Raw genomic sequence first — 21,595 nt, 5'->3', positions numbered from 1 at the left:
TTGTACACTATTTATCCTTTTGTTTACTCTGGCTATTGACTGTTTGTTGTTCACTATACTGATTGTACATATGGATAATTGTAGTTCAGCATTTATTGGCTAAAAGCTAACAGACGAGGTTTATTATCCCATGGGGCACATGATTTGCTCCCATTATTTGTGTATACTCATACTGTAATACTTTGTATATTTGTGGCTCAAGCCAAACTTTGTTCACATTTTTTTTTAAAAATACAAAACTTTATGCATTTTGATCTCAGTGTTGGTGTGCAAGTCATTTTATTTTTTCTAGCCTTATGCATCTAACCACAGGACATGCAATTTCCTATCCATTCCTCCCTGTTAATGTGTTATAGCTCAGGTGTAAATATGGAAAAACTCAGCTTAGTTATGCAGATGGACTTTTCTAATCTACTTATGGTATGTTATGTTGTCTCCTCGTGTAAAACTATTTCGGTGCAACTCTTTCCAGAGATTTCAGTCAACCTTATTTATTGCTCTACTTCCTGTAATACTCCACATACCACTTTCTGTGCTTGGTTTCCTTTGTTCAGCTTTTAGCAAAGCCTTACCTTGCTCTGATTAGGCCCCTTACCTCTTACTGAGCTGAGCCGTGATCAACATTTTACTGAACAGCATCAGTGGTCTGTTGCCCTGGCACTATCCATGATAGGGAACAAAACACAGGACTGCTTTAATATTGTTATCAGTGAATTTGGGCACAATGCATTATTAATAACTAGGATATTGGTACTATCTAGCCACTCTTAATTCTCTATTTACACTAGTCTCCCCACTGTGGAGTCTAACACTAACCTCCCAGCTGTGAATGCCTATCAATAACCTCCCAGCTGTGGATGCCTATCAATAACCTCCCAGCTGTGGATGCCTAACACTGACATCCCACCTCTCTACATATAACAATATTATCTTCTCTGCCTAACACTGACCTCACCACCCACTGCCTTATCACCTAACACTAACCGTCGGGATTTGTCTATATAATAGCGCTGTATTATAGTAAAACCGTGTTCCTATTATCTTGTTGCAATTTACCACCCCTGGCATTATGCAAGTTCAGCTACAGTGTAGATGTACTCATTTGCTGCTTATCTTGCCATCCCCACCACTACATGAGCTCTGTACAGTGTAGCCAAACTCATTATCTCTAATCCACCATCCACACCGCTATAGGATTTGGCTACAGTAATAGCTGAATGCCCATGCCCCAAAAAATAACCCTCCATAGCCGTAGCCGCAAAGTAGCATAGCAGTTTGTGGTGCTGCCGTACTACAATGAGTGCTGCTCATGTCCAAATGTATTGATCCATGTTTAATGTCTGGAACATGAGAGGTGGAGTTTAGCACAAGAAGCATTGGACATGGATGGAGTTATTAAATTCAAGACCCATTTGAACAGGCTGCCACAGAGAGGCTCCCTTTGCCATATTGACTTGTTCATTTGGCACTTTCATTGGCCTGATGAAGCGGGCTTGGACCCGTGAAACGCTTTGCCTGTGCTAAATAAAAATCTTTTGTCATATACAAAGATTTCGTTATTGAGGTAAGCCACCTCATATTATTTCCTCGATTTTAAGCTGTTTTTAGATGCTTTTATTTCAACCAGGGCGCCTCTTTACCTTCAATTGTGCATAGCTATACCCCCAAACAATCTGTGTTTGAGGGGTGGTGACAGACCACCTGTGGGTGCCCCACAGTGGACACCTGTCCCTACTTTTTCAAGGAGAGCGACCACATCCAGGTCCCGGCTGGGACTACCCCGAGTGGAGTCGGGTTTATGGTCTCCACCTGCTTCCTATGGTTGGTTGCCTTTGCAATAGCTGAATGCCCATGCCCCAAAAAATAACCCTCCATAGCCGTAGCCGCAAAGTAGCATAGCAGTTTGTGGTGCTGCCGTACTACAATGAGTGCTGCTCATGTCCAAATGTATTGATCCATGTTTAATGTCTGGAACATGAGAGGTGGAGTTTAGCACAAGAAGCATTGGACATGGATGGAGTTATTAAATTCAAGACCCATTTGAACAGGCTGCCACAGAGAGGCTCCCTTTGCCATATTGACTTGTTCATTTGGCACTTTTATTGGCCTGATGAAGCGGGCTTGGACCCGTGAAACGCTTTGCCTGTGCTAAATAAAAATCTTTTGTCATATACAAGGATTTCGTTATTGAGGTAAGCCACCTCATATTTCCTCGATTTTAAGCTGTTTTTAGATGCTTTTATTTCAACCAGGGCGCCTCTTTACCTTCAATTGTGCATAGCTATACCCCCAAACAATCTGTGTTTGAGGGGTGGTGACAGACCACCTGTGGGTGCCCCACAGTGGACACCTGTCCCTACTTTTTCAAGGAGAGCGACCACATCCAGGTCCCGGCTGGGACTACCCCGAGTGGAGTCGGGTTTATGGTCTCCACCTGCTTCCTATGGTTGGTTGCCTTTGCAATAGCTAAATGCCCATGCCCCAAAAAATAACCCTCCATAGCCGTAGCCGCAAAGTAGCATAGCAGTTTGTGGTGCTGCCGTACTACAATGAGTGCTGCTCATGTCCAAATGTATTGATCCATGTTTAATGTCTGGAACATGAGAGGTGGAGTTTAGCACAAGAAGCATTGGACATGGATGGAGTTATTAAATTCAAGACCCATTTGAACAGGCTGCCACAGAGAGGCTCCCTTTGTCATATTGACTTGTTCATTTGGCACTTTTATTGGCATGATGAAGCGGGCTTGGACCCGTGAAACGCTTTGCCTGTGCTAAATAAAAATCTTTTGTCATATACAAGGATTTCGTTATTGAGGTAAGCCACCTCATATTTCCTCGATTTTAAGCTGTTTTTAGATGCTTTTATTTCAACCAGGGTGCCTCTTTACCTTCAATTGTGCATAGCTATACCCCCAAACAATCTGTGTTTGAGGGGTGGTGACAGACCACCTGTGGGTGCCCCACAGTGGACACCTGTCCCTACTTTTTCAAGGAGAGCGACCACATCCAGGTCCCGGCTGGGACTACCCCGAGTGGAGTCGGGTTTATGGTCTCCACCTGCTTCCTATGGTTGGTTGCCTTTGCAATAGCTGAATGCCCATGCCCCAAAAAATAACCCTCCATAGCCGTAGCCGCAAAGTAGCATAGCAGTTTGTGGTGCTGCCGTACTACAATGAGTGCTGCTCATGTCCAAATGTATTGATCCATGTTTAATGTCTGGAACATGAGAGGTGGAGTTTAGCACAAGAAGCATTGGACATGGATGGAGTTATTAAATTCAAGACCCATTTGAACAGGCTGCCACAGAGAGGCCCACAGTGGACACCTGTCCCTACTTTTTCAAGGAGAGAGACCACATCCAGGTCCCGGCTGGGACTACCCCGAGTGGAGTCGGGTTTATGGTCTCCACCTGCTTCCTATGGTTGGTTGCCCTTGCAACCTCCTTTTGTGAGTAGTAATTTATTGAAATTCCTTTTTTCAATTGCATACTAATATACTACACTATTGGGCTCCCGTATTTGTCTCCTATATTTTTTTCCCTGCAAGGTGCTGAGACACCCCCACTACACTACTAGGCTGCCACATGGACTGTCTGGATACACAAAAAATTAAATGAAGGTTATCACTGGCACATGCAGCCTAATCAAAGAGCCAGCGATCTGCCAGTATTGTTCACTTGGTCAAGTCAATACCAAACTGTTATTATATTAACTTCCTAATCTAATGACCCTAATTATCACAAAATGTTTCCATTTAAGACCAATTTATGTGATCTGAGCAGATCACTGTGTTTAAAAGACACCTGAAGTGAGATGGATATGGAGGCTGCCATATTTATATCTTTTTAAACAATACCAGTTGCCTGGCTATACTACTGAACCTCTGTCTCTAATACTTTTCGCCATAGACCCCGAACAGGTGTTTTTGACACTTTTGTAAACTCTGACAAAATTAGCTGCATGCTTGTTTCTTGTGTGATTCAGACACTACACACATGCAAATAGACAAGCAAAACTGCTAGGCAACTGGAAGGGAAATAAATATGGCAGCCGCTATATACTTCTCACTTCAGGTTTCTTTTAATGGACCACTCCAGAGAAAAAGTGGTTACACCAGGGGCGTCGCTAGCCCTGTTTTAGGGGGGCACGTGCCCCCAATCTTTCCTGGGGTGCCACGGATCTCCGCCCGGCCGCCCCCTCTGTCAAGACTCAGCGGCTCCCTCCAGCCGCCGCGTCACTGACAGTCTCAGACCTCAGGATCAGGCGGCGAGCCGGCGACCAATCGTGCGGGCGCTAGGACCCAGCGCCCGCACTGATATGCGGAAGTGACATCACTTCCGCATATCGAGCGGGTGCGTCCAGCGCCCGCTCGTACATCTGGTCGGGTCGCCGCTGATCCTGAGGTCTGCTGAGAGGTAGGGGGGGAGCGGCGGTGGCTAGAGGGGGGGCCTCCCTGTCACTCACTCACTCACTCACTCACTCAAGGGGCTCCCTGGCACGCACTCACTCCCTAAAGGGGCTCCCTGGCACGCACTCACTCCCTAAAGGGGCTCCCTGTCACTCACTCACTCCCTAAAGGGGCTCCCTGTCACTCACTCACTCCCTAAAGGGGCTCCCTGTCACTCACTCACTCCCTAAAGGGGCTACCTGTCACTCACTCACTCCCTAAAGGGGCTCCCTGTCACTCACTCACTCACTCCCTAAAGGGGCTCCCCTGGCACTCACTCACTCCCTAAAGGGGCTCCCTGGCACTCACTCACTCCCTAAAGGGGCTCCCTGGCACGCACTCACTCCCTAAAGGGGCTCCCTGGCACGCACTCACTCCCTAAAGGGGCTCCCTGGCACACACCCACTCCCTAAAGGGGCTCCCTGGCACGCACCCACTCCCTAAAGGGGCTCCCTGGCACGCACTCACTCCCTAAAGGGGCTCCCTGTCACTCACTCACTCCCTAAAGGGGCTCCCTGTCACTCACTCACTGCCTAAAGGGGCTTCCTGTCACTCACTCACTGCCTAAAGGGGCTCCCTGGCACTCACTCACTGCCTAAAGGGGCTTCCTGTCACTCACTCACTGCCTAAAGGGGCTCCCTGGCACTCACTCACTACCTAAAGGTGCTCCCTGTCACTCACTATCGGGGTCCCTGTCACTCACTACCTAACTGGAGGCGCGTGTCACTCACTAGCTAACCTGGGGGTCCCTGTCACTCACTACCTAACTTGGGGGGGCTACCGTATTAAGGGGGCATTCTGCCTATTTATGTGAGATGCTGTCTATTTATGTGCCTCATGACTGCTGAATGTGTCTTGTTGGGAGCATTATGATTTGTTGGGGGCCTCATGATTGCTGAATTTGTCTTGTTGGGGGCCTCATGATTTGTTGGGGGCCCTCATGATTGCTGAATTTGTCTTGTTGGGGGCCTCATGATTGCTGAATTTGTCTTGTTGGGGGCCTCATGATTTGTTGGAGGCCTCATGATTGCTGAATTTGTCTTGTTGGGGGCCTCCTGATTTGTTGGGGGCCTCATGATTGCTGAATATGTCTTGTTGGGGGTCACATGATTGCTAACTGCGAGACTATGGGAAAGGCTGAATCCTTATCATATGAGACAATAGCATTAAACCTACTTTTTTAGCGTTTTAAAACAGAAAGTAAAACTGGGAGGTTCTAAAAAATTGAATACATTTTTCAGGAGTAGGATGGATGAAATTGTTTATCTTCACAGTTTATTTTCAACTTGGATTTTCCATAATGTTCATGTATGAGTTAAAACGTTTGTACAGTATTTAGTTTAAATTGCTGTTGCCACTTTGCGATAGATATCGGTAAGTGACTTTTGGGTTGCAGTTTGGGCACTCGGCCTCCAAAAGGTTCGCCACCACTGTCCTAATCTGATGTCCCACCATTGCTAGGTTCATGTAAATTTGTCTCCACCCGTTACCACACCTATATTCTGGTCCATGGCCCACCCATTTTTTGGTGCGGCGCGATAAGCACGCCGCACAACGTGATCGTCATATTTTTGGCACGCTAGCTGCAGTGTGCTGAATTCTGCTGCCTACAGTATGTACAGTATACGCTGTTCTCTAGTGCTTGCACTGTGTGCTGATTTACCTCCAGTGTGTACAGTGTAAGGTGTTACTCTGTGCCTTTATTGATTGTAAACCAGCTGTATTGTATGCTGATCCCTGCTACTTTCAGTATGTACAGTATTAGCTGTAAAGCCTGGTACACACATACAATTTTGATTAGCCAATTTTAGCTCTGTTCATAAAATTCATTGTCTGTTGGCCCACTTACTGCACGGGGTGGGAAATTGGGGGTCAGTGATTGACCAATCAAAATTGTATGTGCGTATACATCTTTGATCTATGCCTATACTGATTGTAAATGATCGAAATAAAGGACAGGGGGCTCCGTCCAATATTTCGATGGGCAGGCCCGTTATCCGTAGCTTACACCGCTGCTAAGTTCATGTACATTTGGCCCCACCCATGGCCACGCCCACTCACCGCATGGCCACGCCCATTTGTTGCCGCGGAGCGCCGCATGTACCTCCCCACCTGGTGCCCACAGGTGCCACTGATCTCCAAGGACCCTAGAAACGCCCCTGGGTTACACTTATTAACTGCCATTCAAGAAATGCTTTTGAAAACAAATAGAACCCTGAAAATACCCCATTGAGAAGATGGACTAGCCCGAAACCTGCTCGTTCTGTCAGATTTTAACTGCTTACTTTTTTGCTGGAGTGGTCCTTTAAAGCCATACACATTTTAATCAACCCAGAGTAAGTTTTATTTTGGTGAACTCGGAGTTAGCTGTTTAACTACCTAATGACCGCATCACGCCAATGGGCGTGACCGCAGTGGCAGCCCCAGGGCCGCCTAACACCGATTGGAGTCAAGTTCTGGAGCTGCAGTTTGGCAGGGAACGGGTGCGCGCATGTGCGATCGTTCCCTGCTGGTTCACAGAGCGTGATCGCGGCTAGCAGGCCATTTTCCGCTGAAAGGGGAAGTACTTCCCCTTTGTTTACCTTTGTACAGCGCTGCGATCTCATGCAACGCTGTACAGCAGACACTCGGCTGTCCCCCGGATTGGGTAGGGAATGAAGTCCTCTCATAGGCATCGGGTGGGGATAAGTGCTGATTGCCTCTCTATGGCGATTAGTATGGCACAGTGGGGGGGGGGGGGAGAGGGAGGAAGGAGGGAGGGAAAAGCCTCCACTTTTTTACAAAAAAAAATAATTGCAGCAACGATCAGATACCTCCGGCAGAGTGTCCTATTAAGGACAACAAAAGGAGGTTAAAATCATGCGTGTGCTAAATTGCAGGGCTGTGCAGCACCCTGCCCAAGCTGCACAGCCCTGTAGTGTGAAAAATAGCCTAGTTTTTAGGGAGGTTTAAGCCTATGGTCGTCAAGTGGTTAAACAATATGAGACAATACTGCTGTATGATGGTTAATACTTTTGACCCACTTTATGACCTTAATTTGTATAACACTGATTTCTAATATTTTTGAGCTTGCTTTATTCTGGTCATTAAATATTAAAAACAATTGCATTCAAATTCAATGCAAAGTCAACCTGTCACATTCAGCACTTAAGTAAAAATGCTTCCTAGGCCAATGAATAATGCAGCACCATGTTACATCTGACAGCTAGAATATTCATAATAAAATCCAAGTTTGATTAAGATAATCCCAAAACAAGGTGTAGCATTTAGAAGAGGAGCCATTTTCTCGTCTTAACAAAACGTATGTGGAGCTGTGATTTAAGCATGCTTTCTCCAGCAACTCGAAAACTGGGAAATTGGGATTTAGCCTCATAAACCGAACATAAGAAGGCACTTACAGGCATAAACTGTGTGATTTAATTCTTATGATGGAAGAGGTAGGCTTCGTTCAATCCATTTTTGCTGAATGACCTCTAAGTAATGTCTTTTTCTCATGTCCTAAGCAGAATGGCTTTTCACATTGAATCAGCATCTCCCCATAATGTTTCTTAATCACTTTTAAAACCAGTTAGCAAATAGGGATGTCTAAGCTGTGGTTTGAGTATATTGGATTATAACAATGACCATTTTCATGTATTCTGTGGGACATTAATGACAAACTATAAAATCTTCTAAAACCAAGAAAAGCAGTCATATTTGGCAAATGATTCTGCTTTTATTATTATGGAACGGTAGCATTATTGGTGACAGCCTCTCTGGAGTAAAATATACTATAGTCTTTCATGGCTTCAGATGTACAGGTAGTTCTGTGTACAAATGTTTTAGCATGCCCAAGAGGCACCGACAGGAGGCTAAACCAGTTGCTCAGCATCTTTGCTTAAACGTTCCATTAACCACAAGGGTAAAAGGGGTTGGATCTCACTGAAGCAGCACTGCATATTTACTAATAAACCAAAAAATGAAAAACCATCTTTCGCAAATTTTGCAGGATCCCCTCATGCTTCCAAAACAGCTCTGCCCTTCTGGGCACAGACTCAACCAGATCCCAGAAAGTGTCATGTGGCATCTGGCAACAGAACATTACCAGCAGGCTCCTTAAAGCGGAACTTCAGCCTAAACAAACATACTGTCATTAAGTTACATTTGTTATGTTAATTAAAATAGATAGGTAGTATAATCTCTTACCCACCCTGTTTTAAAAGAACAGGCAAATGTTTGATTTCATGAGTGCAGCCATCTTTTTGGTTGAAAGCAGGTGACAGGGAGCATGAGACGCAGTTCCAACTGTCCGTCCTGTCTGCTGATCACCCCTCCCAGTTACTAGGCAATGTGAACAACAACATAGGAAATCCTATCATGCTGTAATGATCTGCTCAGCTGCCTGTGCAGGCAGGCAGCTTTTTGACCATTGTTTAGGTTTGCATGCTGCAGGACTCTGGAAAGAAGAGCTTCTGTCAGTTTTGCAGCTTGTGCTTGCTGAGGAATTTGCATACGTTGTCTTGAAAATTGCCTGGCCACATTCATTGGAGGCGTGTACTATAAGTACTATGTATTTCCCACAATGCTTGGCTGGTCATAAGGATTCAGTCCTGTATAACACTCCTGGAGGGGTGTCAGCCTTACTCTCTGTTTGAAGATCAGCTTAGAGTAATTCCTGGAAAACTGCACTAGGCAGGTTTCCTTAGTGCAGTTAGGATTGCTTATCTGTTTGTTTGTTCTGTTGTGATTGTCCTGTCCCAGCGGTGGTCGACAGGAAATGGTTCTGATCTCTGTTCTTGGAGTATAGCTGGTGCAGCGGTTGCTACCAGCTATATCTTCTGATCTGTCTCACTTGGATCGCACTAGCATCTTGCACTAGCGCTGTGGATCCTTCTGTTCTGTCTCCTTGGATCGCACTGGCCACTTTCCGCTAGTGCTGTGAAACCTTCTGTTCTGCTACTCTGTCTGCAGGGATCGCTTTCGCCTAGCGCTAGTGCTGTGGATCCTTCTGTTCTGTCTTCCTGGATCGCGCTAGCCACTTTCGCTAGTGCTGTGGATCCTATCTCTCGCTTGTCCTTGTTTTCGTGTGTCTGTCTTGTCAGTTACGAACGCTTGCTGGAGGCTCGGTGAGGTAACCCTTAAGCAAGCGCTCGCGTCCTCTGTTACATGTTCGTCTGTTGATGGTTAGTTAGGCGTGCTTGTCTCTATTGTGCTTATCACGTGGAGACCGCGCATGAACGCGCGCACTGTTGCGAATGAGTGCGGTGTTCGCGTTCAGTTAGCGTTTGTTATTTTCCGTATCTCCTTATTGTATGATTTGCTGTGCCTTTGCTATCCTCGTATTCTGTTCTGATCTGCCTTGTGTCACGTCTGGCGATCGCACCCCTCGCGATCGCGTTCCTATTTCATATCTGCTGTTGTGTGTGCACTGTCGCGGGGTGGCGACTAGGTTGGCGCACACACATACAACCTGTCCTTTTGCTCGTTCTCATTTGCAATCGCCTCTCTTGCGATTGCGTTCTGCGCTTCGTACAATTCCTGTCTGGCATTTGTGGAGGTACAGAGGATTGGTTCCTCTGCACTCCCCAGCGCCATCTGCCGACAGGAATTTCCCTCTACAGGTGCGTAGCACCTTTTGCTGGGTGCCTGCAATTATACGCTTGTGGATGATTTCCGCCGTATCAGCGCACGCATTGTGCGCTGATCACGGAGAAAGTTCCACAATCGTTACACATGCTTTGCACAGCATCAGGGAAAAAAAGCCCGGACAGTTTTCTTTGATGGGTGGAGCTTAGCTAAAAATGCAGCTAAAAATGATGCTTTGGTAAGAAAAACAAAGTTCTGATGCTGTGAAACTGTTAAAGAAACACCAAGTCTTTTCAGTTCTGCGGAATAGATTTTTAGTCCGGAGGTTCACTTTAATTAATGTAGGGTTCTATGTATATCCGACTTCTTATTCCATCGATCAAATAAAGAAATGGGGAATTTTGAGGCCAAAAATTAATGGGTACCTGAATTAGTCAAAATGTATAAGGTGGCAATACCTGGGGCTTATTCAATGTCCCCATAAACTGAGTGCCCCCTTAGCTTTGTCAGCCAACAATCTGTGTTATGGCCCAGTTCAAAGCTTTAACTATACCCAGTTGAAGAAGGGTGCGTGTTTTGATGATTCTATGTGCTCTCTTCAATCCGGATTCCAAATGACTGGCACAGCCAGGACCATTTTGGGAATTTGCCATTCAGAAATATTCGTAAGCATGCATGCCCAGGATGCTTCTGACTAAAGCTCCTAATCACAGCCATGATGGACAGAGCACGTGTCCTTCAACGGTGAATAAGGGCCAATATCTAACATGAAGGGGAGGCCAGTGAAACTGAGGTGCCACATGGTTTATGAGGGCACTAAAGAAGCCCCAGGTTTGGTCACCGTATAAGTTTTGTTTAATGTTAGGTGTGCTTTAAGCAGAGCAGGCCACCTTCTTCCTTTGCTCTTAAGTCCTGTTCTGACACTCACGTGCCAAACAAAAACCATATATCCAATTTTCTTCTGTAAAAAGGTAAGTAAACTTTTGGTTTTATTATCCAATATTTCCACTTTTTCATAGAAATTACATAAAGTAATAGTAAAAGCCTTTTTGGATTATGTTTTCCACTCCTATGTGTAGAATTTGTTTAGCTGTCCTACATTTGAGGTTTTTTTTTCCATGCATAGCTTATTTCAAATGATTCTACAGCATCTTAATGGTATTTGGAATCAGGCTTTACAGTTTGCAGCAGGTTATTCTGCTGTGTTTGGTTCTACAAATAAAAGTTTTAGTCCAGTGGCCAAATATCCATCTTTGTCTAAAGTGTCCAGAGTACATTTCTCAAAGTCCTAGTTTTTACCAATGTGTTTTTCTAGCAGTTGAAGTTTTCTGCTGACACACCTTCCATATGGGTACAATTTGTGAAGTTTCATCCCTTTGAATCAGTGCTAATGTTGTTAGCAGGGATGGTCGGTAAGATGCAAATAATTTTAAATTGATAAAGCACTATGCAAATGTTATTTTAAAATGTGTGCAGCTTAAAAATGGACCAGTTGAATACCACCAAGGTGATTTTTGATTGGTCCATTTTCAAGCTGCAAAAAATGCATACTAAATTTGCATAATCCTGCATGAACTATTTGCATCTCATCAACCATTCTTTACTTTTTAGAGACCTTTTTCATCATCTTGCATTATGCTCGCTGGGTGAAAACATTAGCAGTTGCATAATCTACAGTGGTATGATTGATATCCCATTGAATATTTTTATAAATATCATCTGACTCATGGGCATCAGTGATCTTCTTTCTGAAGACTTCAGAGTTTTCTACACAACTAGATCTGTTGATACCACCAATGGTACCCAGATCAGCAATACTTGCAATACTAGCTGGCATGGGGAGATAAAAAAAAAAAGCTTTTGAGGGAGAGCTAAGATTATTGTTTTTTATTATGAATTTAAAAAAAATACAATAAACTGAGCACACCTCACCCCAAGCATTTTAACACATATGACTATACTTTTTAATTTAACAAAAATGTATTAATTTACCTATTTTCCTCTAAATGGATAGGGGGTCAAAATAGACTACATAAAAGTATTTTTCAGGGACACAGGAACAGACCTCTGGGGGTCCACCTATTATTAAAGTGGCTCTGAAATCCCCCATAAGTTCCCCCAGGACCTACCCCCAAATGGGGTAGTTAACCCCGCCCCCTTACCAGATTTATCTCTCCTTATCAGACTTAACTCATGATTTATCTTTCCTTATCTGTCTCAAATTTAGATTTATGTCTTCTTATCTGTTTATCTCATTAATTAGCTCTCCTTATCTTTTATGTTTACAATAGGAGATATTGGCAGCACTTCCAAATACAGGCTGCACCCGAGTTGACCAGCTGCATAGATGTGCAGAGCCCAATACGCAGGCAGATTACACAACTTGCATTCAAAAAAGATACTGCATCTGTTTTGAATGCAAGTTGTGTAATCTGCCTGTGTATTGGGCTCTGCACATTTATGCAGCTGGTCAACTCGAGTGCAGCCTGTATTTGTAAGCACTGCCAATATCTCCTGTTGTACAAAAATGTGACAAATTTTTCAATTTGTCTACTTATGGCTAGCTGCATGCAAGTGTGTCACTTTGCATTACATTTATTTAGATTAGGGTTTAGTGCTTAGTTTTGCATCTAATTTGTATTCAAGATGTGTAATTTAAGTCCCTAGGGGGTGCTGCATGCCTCTGTTGGTTTAATTGCAGTTGCAGCCTGATTGAGCACTAACAATGCTTTCCCTGTTCTTTAGCTCTCCTTATCTGTTTAGCACATAAATTAACAGAAAAGCACTGTGAACCAACCCTAATTTATCTTCAGGGCTATGTTTGCTCAGTATGGTCTCATAGGGTATCCTGTAAAAAGTTAAGTGAAAAAGTATGTCTGTCTAGGCCAAATTACCAATCCGGTCTTGTTTGTATGTTCTTATGAATGTTTCTACTGTATATGTTGGCTCTGCAAAGCAACATAAAGACTTAGATTTCATAAAGCTTTTTTTTTTTTTTTTTTTTTTTTTTTTTTTAGAATTACCAACCTGAGCAAATTTAGTTTCCAGGTCAATCAGTTCTTTCATATCTGATTCCGCTCGTGTTCTGTTGGCGCCAAGAAAAATGGACACATCGACCATGAAACTAAGTAAGGCTTCTCTGTACTATGGAAGGAAAAAAGCAAAGTATGTAAAAGTAATGCATTTTTTTCATTAAATTGTAACACGTATCTTGTATACTTTTGTACTGCCATCTCAAAAAAGTGAAAATACAGCATAGATATCAGATATCCAGTAGATGTAACAAAATCAATATGTTTATAATGTTCTCTGAGAACCTTGCGTTTAGACATGTCAAAGCATTTTAACAAGTACAACAAAGGTCTTGGGCAATGTATTTTTTGTCAGTTTCTCGTCTGCAGTATTCCATACTGTGCATCTGGAACTTATATATTTACCCACATTCTCCTTCACATTCTGTAATCCTGCCCCCATATCTAGCCATCCTGTGTTTATCATGGGAGTTGGAAGCTCCACTGACACAGTGCATGTTTTGGCTTTCAAATGACCTACTTTCTTCCTCCAGCAGCTGGTGTTGTTAAGGCTTATCTCCAAGAGGTTTCTCTGCAACCAATTTCAGCTGCAGAGAGACCTCTTATGACTTGAGGTCAAATGAAACAGCGATGATTACTGACAAGGTATGAAAACATATTGTGTACAGTGTGTTCAGGTCGACTGTCAACATGAAATCAGGGATTTTGTCCTAAAGAAGATACACATAGGTCATGGAGGTCCAGAAAAGTCAGGGTGTTTCTGACTTCCAAAACACAGACAGTAGACAATTGTTGTGACATATAATGCATGACATTATTAATTCTTATACAGTGCTGCCAATAATTATTCATACCTCTGGCAAATTTTGACTTAAAATTACTTTTATTCAACCAGCAAGTAATTTTTTGATGGGCAATGACATAGGTGTCTCCCAAACAGGGGCGTAACTAGGAACCACCGGGCCCCCCTGCAGAAATTCTGATGAATTATACAGGAAGTAGCGTCAGACACTAGAGTGAGGAACATCCGCGATGGAACCCTGGAAGGTGTGTGTTCCTGCCCACTGCCCGCCGCCTACACAGACACTGATTGATGCTGGAGGGGAGAGCCCGAGGTGGGGGAGGGGAGGACCGCCCCTCTCACTGCGGATGTTTGGCCATGGCTTTCCCCTCATGTTGTGACCTCTCCAGCCCCCCAAAACAGCCCTGAGCGGGGCCCGGGCCCCCCGTGTGTGCAGAAGCTGCTGCCCCTATTGTTACGCCCCTGATCCCAAAAGGTAATAAGACAATGTACAAGCAGCATTATTGTGGGGAAAAAAAACATTTCTCAGCTTTTATTTACATTTGAGCAAAAAGTGTCCATACCCTTCTCAAACTCAAAAAAAATCTAAAGTTCTATACCATTCCAAATAGTCCAATTACCCTGCATTACCCTTCCAAAGCATCCTAATTACCCTGATTAATTGGGAACAGCTGTTTTAATCAACTCAACAGGTGAAAAACAGCAGCTCTCTGCAGTTGATTTGTAGACTGTCATGGCTAAGACAAAGGAGCTCAATGAGGACCTGCCGCTGCACATTGTGGCTGCTCACAAGTCAGGAAAAAGGTCATTTCTAAATGTATTCAAGTTCCAGTGGCTACAGTGCAAAGTATTTTTGAAAAATACAAGATGTACTACACTGTGGAAAATCTCAGAGGACGTGATCGAAAGCCAAAAGTGACACCTGTGCTGGCCAGAAGGATTGTGAGAGAGGTGAAAAAAAAATCCAAGGATCACCACCAAGGCCATCCTGGTGAATCTGGGCTCTGTTGGTGGCGATATCTCAAGGCAGACAATCCAACGGTCGGACAGTGCACACTGCTGGGTTCCACGCACGCAGACCAAGGAGGACGCCACTTCTCCAGATAAGGCACACAAAATCTCTCTTGGCCTTTGCAAATGCTCATCTGGACAAAGAAGAAGTTTTCTGGTCTTCTGTGTAATGGTCAGATTAAACACAAATTGAATTGTTTGGTCTCAATGATGTTTCCTTCATTTGGCTTAAAAGAGGAGAAGCCTTCAACCCTAAGAACACTATCCCCACTGTCCAACATGGTGGTGGGGATCTAATGCTTTGGGGGCATTTTTCAGCCAATGGACCAGGGAACCTAATCACAGTAAACAGCACCATGAAAAAAGAGCGATACATGAGGATTCTCAACGACAACATCAGGTAGTCTGCAGAGAAACTTGGCCTTGGACACCAGTGGACATTTCAGCAGGACAATGACCCAAAACACACAGCAAAAGTGGTGAAGAAATAGTTAGCAGACAACAACATTAACGCTTTGGAGTGGCCCAGTCAGAGTCCTGACTTGAATCCAATCGAGAATCTGTGGAGGGAGCTAAAAAACAGGGTGATGGCAAGAAAACCCCCCAACCAGAAACATTTGGAGCTAATTGCTGAAGATGAATGGGAAAAAATACATGTGGAGACATGCAAAAAGATGGTCTGCAATTATAGGAAGCATTTGGTTGCTGTAATAGGCTTTTCTATTGATTATTAAGAAGGGTATGAATAATTTTGGACTGGACACTTTTGCTCAAATGTAAATAAAAGATGAGAATTTTTTCTCTCGCAATAATGCCTCTTGTACATCGTCTTATTATCTTTTGACCTATGTAATTGCCCATCAAAAAATTACTTGCTGGTTGAATAAAAGTAATTTCAAGTCAAATTTTGCCAGGGGTATGAATAATTATGGGCAGCACTGTACATGCTAATAAACCAATAGCTACAGAACTCATGCCCCCTTTCATAGTAAACCAATATAAAAGATTAGAAAGCTTAGTTATTGTGCTATTTCTTTTTTCATATCACATTTCTCTTAAGTTGATGGTGAAAACAAAAAAAAAACAGTTTCATCCCACTTTAAGATCATTGACAGTAGGTGCTGGAAGATCTCCTGCATTATTTTTAGTCCCTAAGCCCCAGTCTCCTTTGCAGTCTTCATCCTGTGTGGCACGTACCTACTAAGCCTAGGGAGATGTCTCAATGCTCAGCAACTCCCAAGCCTTAAAGCAGAACTGAAGATACATAAAATAAAAGAGATTCACTTACCTGGGGCTTCTCCCAGCCCCCTGCAGCTGTCATGTGCAGTGCCGGTCCTCAGAGATGCTCCAGTCTCCCACCGTGGCTCTGTTTCTTCATCGCCGACTTATAACTTGATGGTCACTGCACCAGCGCAGCCCTGACCACACACATACGAGAAAATCTCTAATGTGCCTGCGTAGTACACTCCCGGCAATGGGAGCATGAACGAGGAGGCCAGGGGCCACGCAGGCACAGTGGCCATCGACTGGCAGAAGCGAACATGAGCCATGGCGGGAATAGGGGATTATTCCATTGCGGCGCGGGCACAGAACGGCTGCAGGAAGCTGGGAGAACCCCCAGGTGAGTGAATCTCTTTTTTTTCACCTATCTTCAGTTCCACTTTAAGTACATAAAGTATAGGGACAAAGGAGTGAAGACAGAAGTACCACCAGAACCTCAGAAGGCTAGATATGGACAAGAGGGGTAGTCAGCAGTTCAGGTCAGCAACAGGAAATCATGCAGGGAAGTACTGAAACAATCTATCAAGCAAAGGTAGTCCAAAAACCCAGGGTCATAAACAGAAGGCCAGAGGTACATGGTATCCATAGTGCTCAAGGTCGAGGTACAAAAACTAGGTCTATCCAGGCAGAAATCAAACATGAGTTCAAAGATCAAGCAGGGTCATACACAAGAGCAATACAATAATTGCACCCAGCAGAGTAGCACACTAGAGACTAAACACAGTCACAAGCAGGGATACACTGAACAGGGCAGAGCTTTATTGAGGCAATGACCAATCCTGTGAGATAACTGCTGCTCATTGGCTGCACTAGTAATAGAGTGGAAAATTGGAACTGTTAATCAATGATTCCACACTGGCTTCTAATGCCATCACTAGAGGGAATACAACGGGCACGTGGCCAAGCACCCCATCTACAAGGTCCTTGACCCAGGCACCTGTGCTGTGATGCCATGTGGTCAGGAAGTCACCCTGACCATGACGGATTGCAGAGGTATCCTGCTGTTTGAGGTGGCCCTCTGTAAAGGCAGAACTCGTTGCAGGATGCAGGTGAGTTTGTTACAGTAGGATACTTGTTAGGAAATAAAGATTAGCAGTATACCCAAAGGGTCACTGTAGTTGATAATTTACTTTTGACCAACAATAATAAGTATAGCTGGGTCATATAATAAATGAATTCTATATTCCTAGCATCAAAACACTCTTGTGTATTACCATGAGGACAGACATCCTTACAGGCATAAAACAAATAAGACATTATGATGTATACTATAATGTACACTAACAAGACTTGACATTTGTGCAAAAATATATATTTATAAACAATGTGGCATACTTGATGAAAATCATATTTGATCCAGAAAATGAATCTGACTTCAACTGACAGGATGTTTCCCCCTTTTTTTCTCACTGAAAGTATAAGCTAAAAACGAATCTGATGTACTAAAATAGATGAGCAGAAAATCTGTTCTTTAAAGGAAACCTGAAGTGAGAAGGATATGGAGGCTGCCATATTTATTTCCTTTCATACAAATCAGTTGTCTGAAAATCATGCGCATCTCTTTGGCTGCAGTAGAGTCTGAATAACACCAGAAACAAGCATACAGCTAATCTTGTCAGATTTTTGTCAGAACCATCTGCAGTGCCTGCTTGTTCGGGGTCTATGGCTAAAAGTAATAGAAGCAGAGGATCAGCAGTACAGCCATGTTGTGTGTTGTTTAAAAGGAGCTACATATGGCAGCCTCAGTATCCCTCTTTCTTCAGTTGTCATTTAAAGAAACTGCTAATAAGTGTTGAGTAACATGTAAAAGATCAGGAAAACTGAGACCATACTGATGCAAGAAATCTGAGGTTAATAACCATTTTTTACAAGTGAGTGGATGAACCATAAATGTAGTAGAGCTCCAATAGCATATATACAACAACAAAAACCATAAAAATTAAACTCGTGAAATTAATGAATACCATACTTTCCAGCCACCTTGAGTAAAATATCCAATCCTATGTAAAAAATAACTTTACAGCACTTGGCAATTGGAGAACTACTAAAAAAGTAAGTTAAAAAGTAATATCTGCATTATTTTGAGTAATTTCTTTTTTTGTGGGAAGCTTTAACCTTCCTGGCGGTAAGCCCGAGCTGAGCTCGGGCTATGCCGCGCAGGAAGATATCTCAGCCCCTGGTGGAGCGATTTGCTGCATTTAAAATGCTGTACGCGCAGCTAGCACTTTGCTAGCCGCGCGTACAGCTTGATCGCCGCCGCTCTGCGGCGATCGCCCGTACGCAGCGGTGCAAGAGGGCCCCCGCCAGAGCCCTGCGCTGCCCGGACCAATGAGTTCCGGGCAGCGCTATGGGCGGGATCGGAGGTGTCTGACGTCAGGACGTCGGCTGACGTCCATGACGTCATTCCGATCGTCGCCATGGCGACAGGAGAAGCCAAACAGTGGAGCGCGTTATATACGCGTTCCCCTGTTTGCTATTGATGCCGGCGACGATCGCACTAGAGGGACACATGCGCCCTCTAGTGGTGTTTCATGTAGCTACCACTCTGGTAGCTTTACATGAAACACAAAAAAAAAATTAAAAAAAAAAGGATTTTTGCCAATTTGTCAAAAAAAATTAACCGCCAGGAGGGTTAAAGGTATTTTATTGATAATGTTTGAAAATATCTCCTTGGAGAAACTCAGGAGAAAAGTTAATAGGACATGAGCTTTTGTATTGAACTTGGCTTCTTAAAAACAATAGTTCATTCTAAACAAAATTCCAGTTAAATTATAAGCTTTGAGTTTGAGGACTAAAGCATATAGAGGAGATAATACTCTTTCTAAAACTTCAAAAAGAGGAATTTCAAAAGTTAAGGCACTGGGGCCATCAGAAAGTACAAATATGATGGGTCGTGTGAATTTTAAGATTTCCTAAGTAGATTTTTTTTGACACTGAGAAAATGAGACACTGAGATAACAAATCAAAGATAAATTAAGCGTTTTTGGAAGGCTTAGTTGAATATATTCTAAATAAGACTTGGATAATTAGTGATTCACTTGACTATCCCAGCCCCATGCACTCAGCCTTTAGAGGTGTTATTTCAACAAATTAATATTTTAAGTTTTTTTCCGTGGTTTATATCCCCAGTTATTCCATGTTCAACAGGGTTCATGAGTCCCAGGTGGGATTTGCCAAATGTGGTAGACAAAGCCCCGTCTTTGGATATAACCCTCATCCAGTGTAATGGACAAAATGATCTTCTCAATTCGAGTGCACAGAAAGAAGTGGGGTAGGAATTACCATCCCTTTTTGCAAAATATCCCTAATGATACAGAACATGTGGGTTGGCATTGTTTAGTGGGCGAGTTTCAAATCTCTGGGGTATATGGGCCTGCATGGGGGCAAGGACTTAATTAAACTTAGGAACAGAGATGTGGGAGCCCCATTAGGTGGATATGAGGTGGGCAGGGAGCACAGTCACATGGGGTGAGGGGGCAGGACCACTAGAGCAATTGAGCTTTGTTCTCAACAGCATCAGCACTTGCAACTAGATCGATCCAAAGGGAGGTGCAATGAAGTAAAATTGTTTTAATTAGGTAATTATATGGGTTTTTTTGTTTAGGTTTACGTAGAAAATATCCTGTTTACTTGCCAACAAAGGCTAAAAAGCAGGATGATTATTGGTCCACTTTCAGGAGACTGAAGTGCAAGACTAGAGGATTAGTTATAATAAGCCAAAATTATGCCAATGACTTACTATTGCTCATTGGCACTCTAGAATTACTCGTTTGAAGATGTTAGTTAATAGTTAAATATCATACATTTTACAAAACAACTTAGCTTTAACAAAAAAAATAGTTTTCTGTACTTTGAATCTCTTTGCAGAATAGAGTATGTTCTTTTAGTTTGATAGCATTGACTAAGGTATAAAGATCTTCCAATCTATTCCCTCCCATCAAACAAGCCCATTTGTCAACTACAAAGGAGTTTTGGAATGACTCATGCTAAGCTACAGGAACGAATGCAATCAGATAAAACCAATGATGATTTATGCTATCATGAGGGTGGAACGCTACTGTTGATTACAATGACTGGAAATGCAAGAAACTGTCAGCTCCCATTAATCTTCCTCCTCTGTTAAATTAACCGCATTTGAAATGGCAGGTGAATTGTGTTATTTACAGTGATACAAAAAAAATTGTTTTATTTCAGGAAAAAAAAAAAATCTTAATTTCTAAATGATCCAATGACATGTAATGTGACCACTTAGTATTGTGCTTAACGTTTGTTTTTGGGTTTCTGTGCTCTGGCAAGGAGCACTAACACACAATTCTTGTATTTCTACTCTTATTTTAAAACTCTATGCTGGTTCTGGTGTATATTGACAATTTATAACCAAATAATTTGGGATTAAGAGCAATGTATTATGATGTTGCCAATAAATGGTGAAAGTTGATATTTTTGTTACTTATCCTGCTGGTTGCATATCAATATCCCACCAGCAGTGAAGATAATATACCAACTGTAAAATGAGACCATCCGTTAAGTCAAGATCAAGAGATTACACAGAAGACTTAGGCCTGGGACCCACTACAGATCGCTTACCGCAATCGCTCAGCACTTTTGTCAGCATTTTGTAAATTGCTTTTTCGTTCACATTTTTTGTAGCGATTTTATTTTAGTGTTATAGTCTGCAAAACCAAGTGCAATAAATGATTTAAGTTTTCAAGTTCTAGAAGGGATATGAGGTAAGCTGGTGGTTTCGGGGGTAGGCAGGAAAATTGGGCACTGCCATAGGCACACATACAAATATCGTCTACAGAAGGAAATTTGATAAATAGGGGGAGCCAGGGCTACCTGCTATGCAAACTGTGGCTACAAATAGTGGGCATTTGAAGTTTTACCTATAGATGATATTTGTATGGCCGTCTATGGCAGCTGCCAAATTTCTGTGACGCCTCTGGTATTTTTCATGTTATGCTGCAGATTAGTGGCAGGTGGGGCGGTGACGGTTAAAGTTATGCATCAGGAAGGTGAATTTTAAGGTTAGGCATCAGGAGGGGGAGTTTTAAGGTTAGCAGCATTGAAAAAGGCTGTAAAGTATCCACTTTAGATTTTTCTTAGATTCTAGATTCTTGGGTGACAGTGGTGTTTTCAGCCTGTGTTTTTTTCACAAAACCCTTCAGGGTTTGCCGTATACTGTACCATATGGTTGTGCAGCTTGGGTGCTGTAATGCACGGTAGAAGTTTTTCCATCCAGAGTGTGATGTACAGTTGATGCACCTCAAACTGTGAGAGCAGCAATCCACTTCACTGTGTTGAAACACTGGATGATTGTCTTTTTCATTTAGAGTAGATGTGGGTCTTCTGCGTGTCCCTAGTCCTCTCCTATTTACATACTGCTATTTTTAGGTAATTCCAGGTTTTCTTGTCTCATCCAAGTATAGCTTGTTGCAGAAGCCCATTAATAATAT

The 21,595-nt window shown here is 43.1% G+C and overlaps 1 protein-coding gene across 1 annotated transcript in view; it reads right to left on the bottom strand.

Annotated features, from left to right (window-relative positions):
- PHEX (phosphate regulating endopeptidase X-linked) overlaps positions 1-21,595 on the bottom strand; it is a 297,029-nt gene that overhangs the window by 165,946 nt on the left and 109,488 nt on the right. Inside the window, exon 7 of the mRNA XM_068270021.1 lies at positions 13,041-13,157. Coding sequence (XP_068126122.1) covers positions 13,041-13,157 — 117 coding nt within the window. The remainder of the gene's footprint in view (positions 1-13,040; positions 13,158-21,595) is intronic.

Source organism: Hyperolius riggenbachi, chromosome 2 (genome assembly GCF_040937935.1).
Source record: "Hyperolius riggenbachi isolate aHypRig1 chromosome 2, aHypRig1.pri, whole genome shotgun sequence".
Taxonomy (NCBI): domain Eukaryota; kingdom Metazoa; phylum Chordata; class Amphibia; order Anura; family Hyperoliidae; genus Hyperolius; species Hyperolius riggenbachi.
This window is presented reverse-complemented; position numbering and strand designations above follow the sequence as displayed.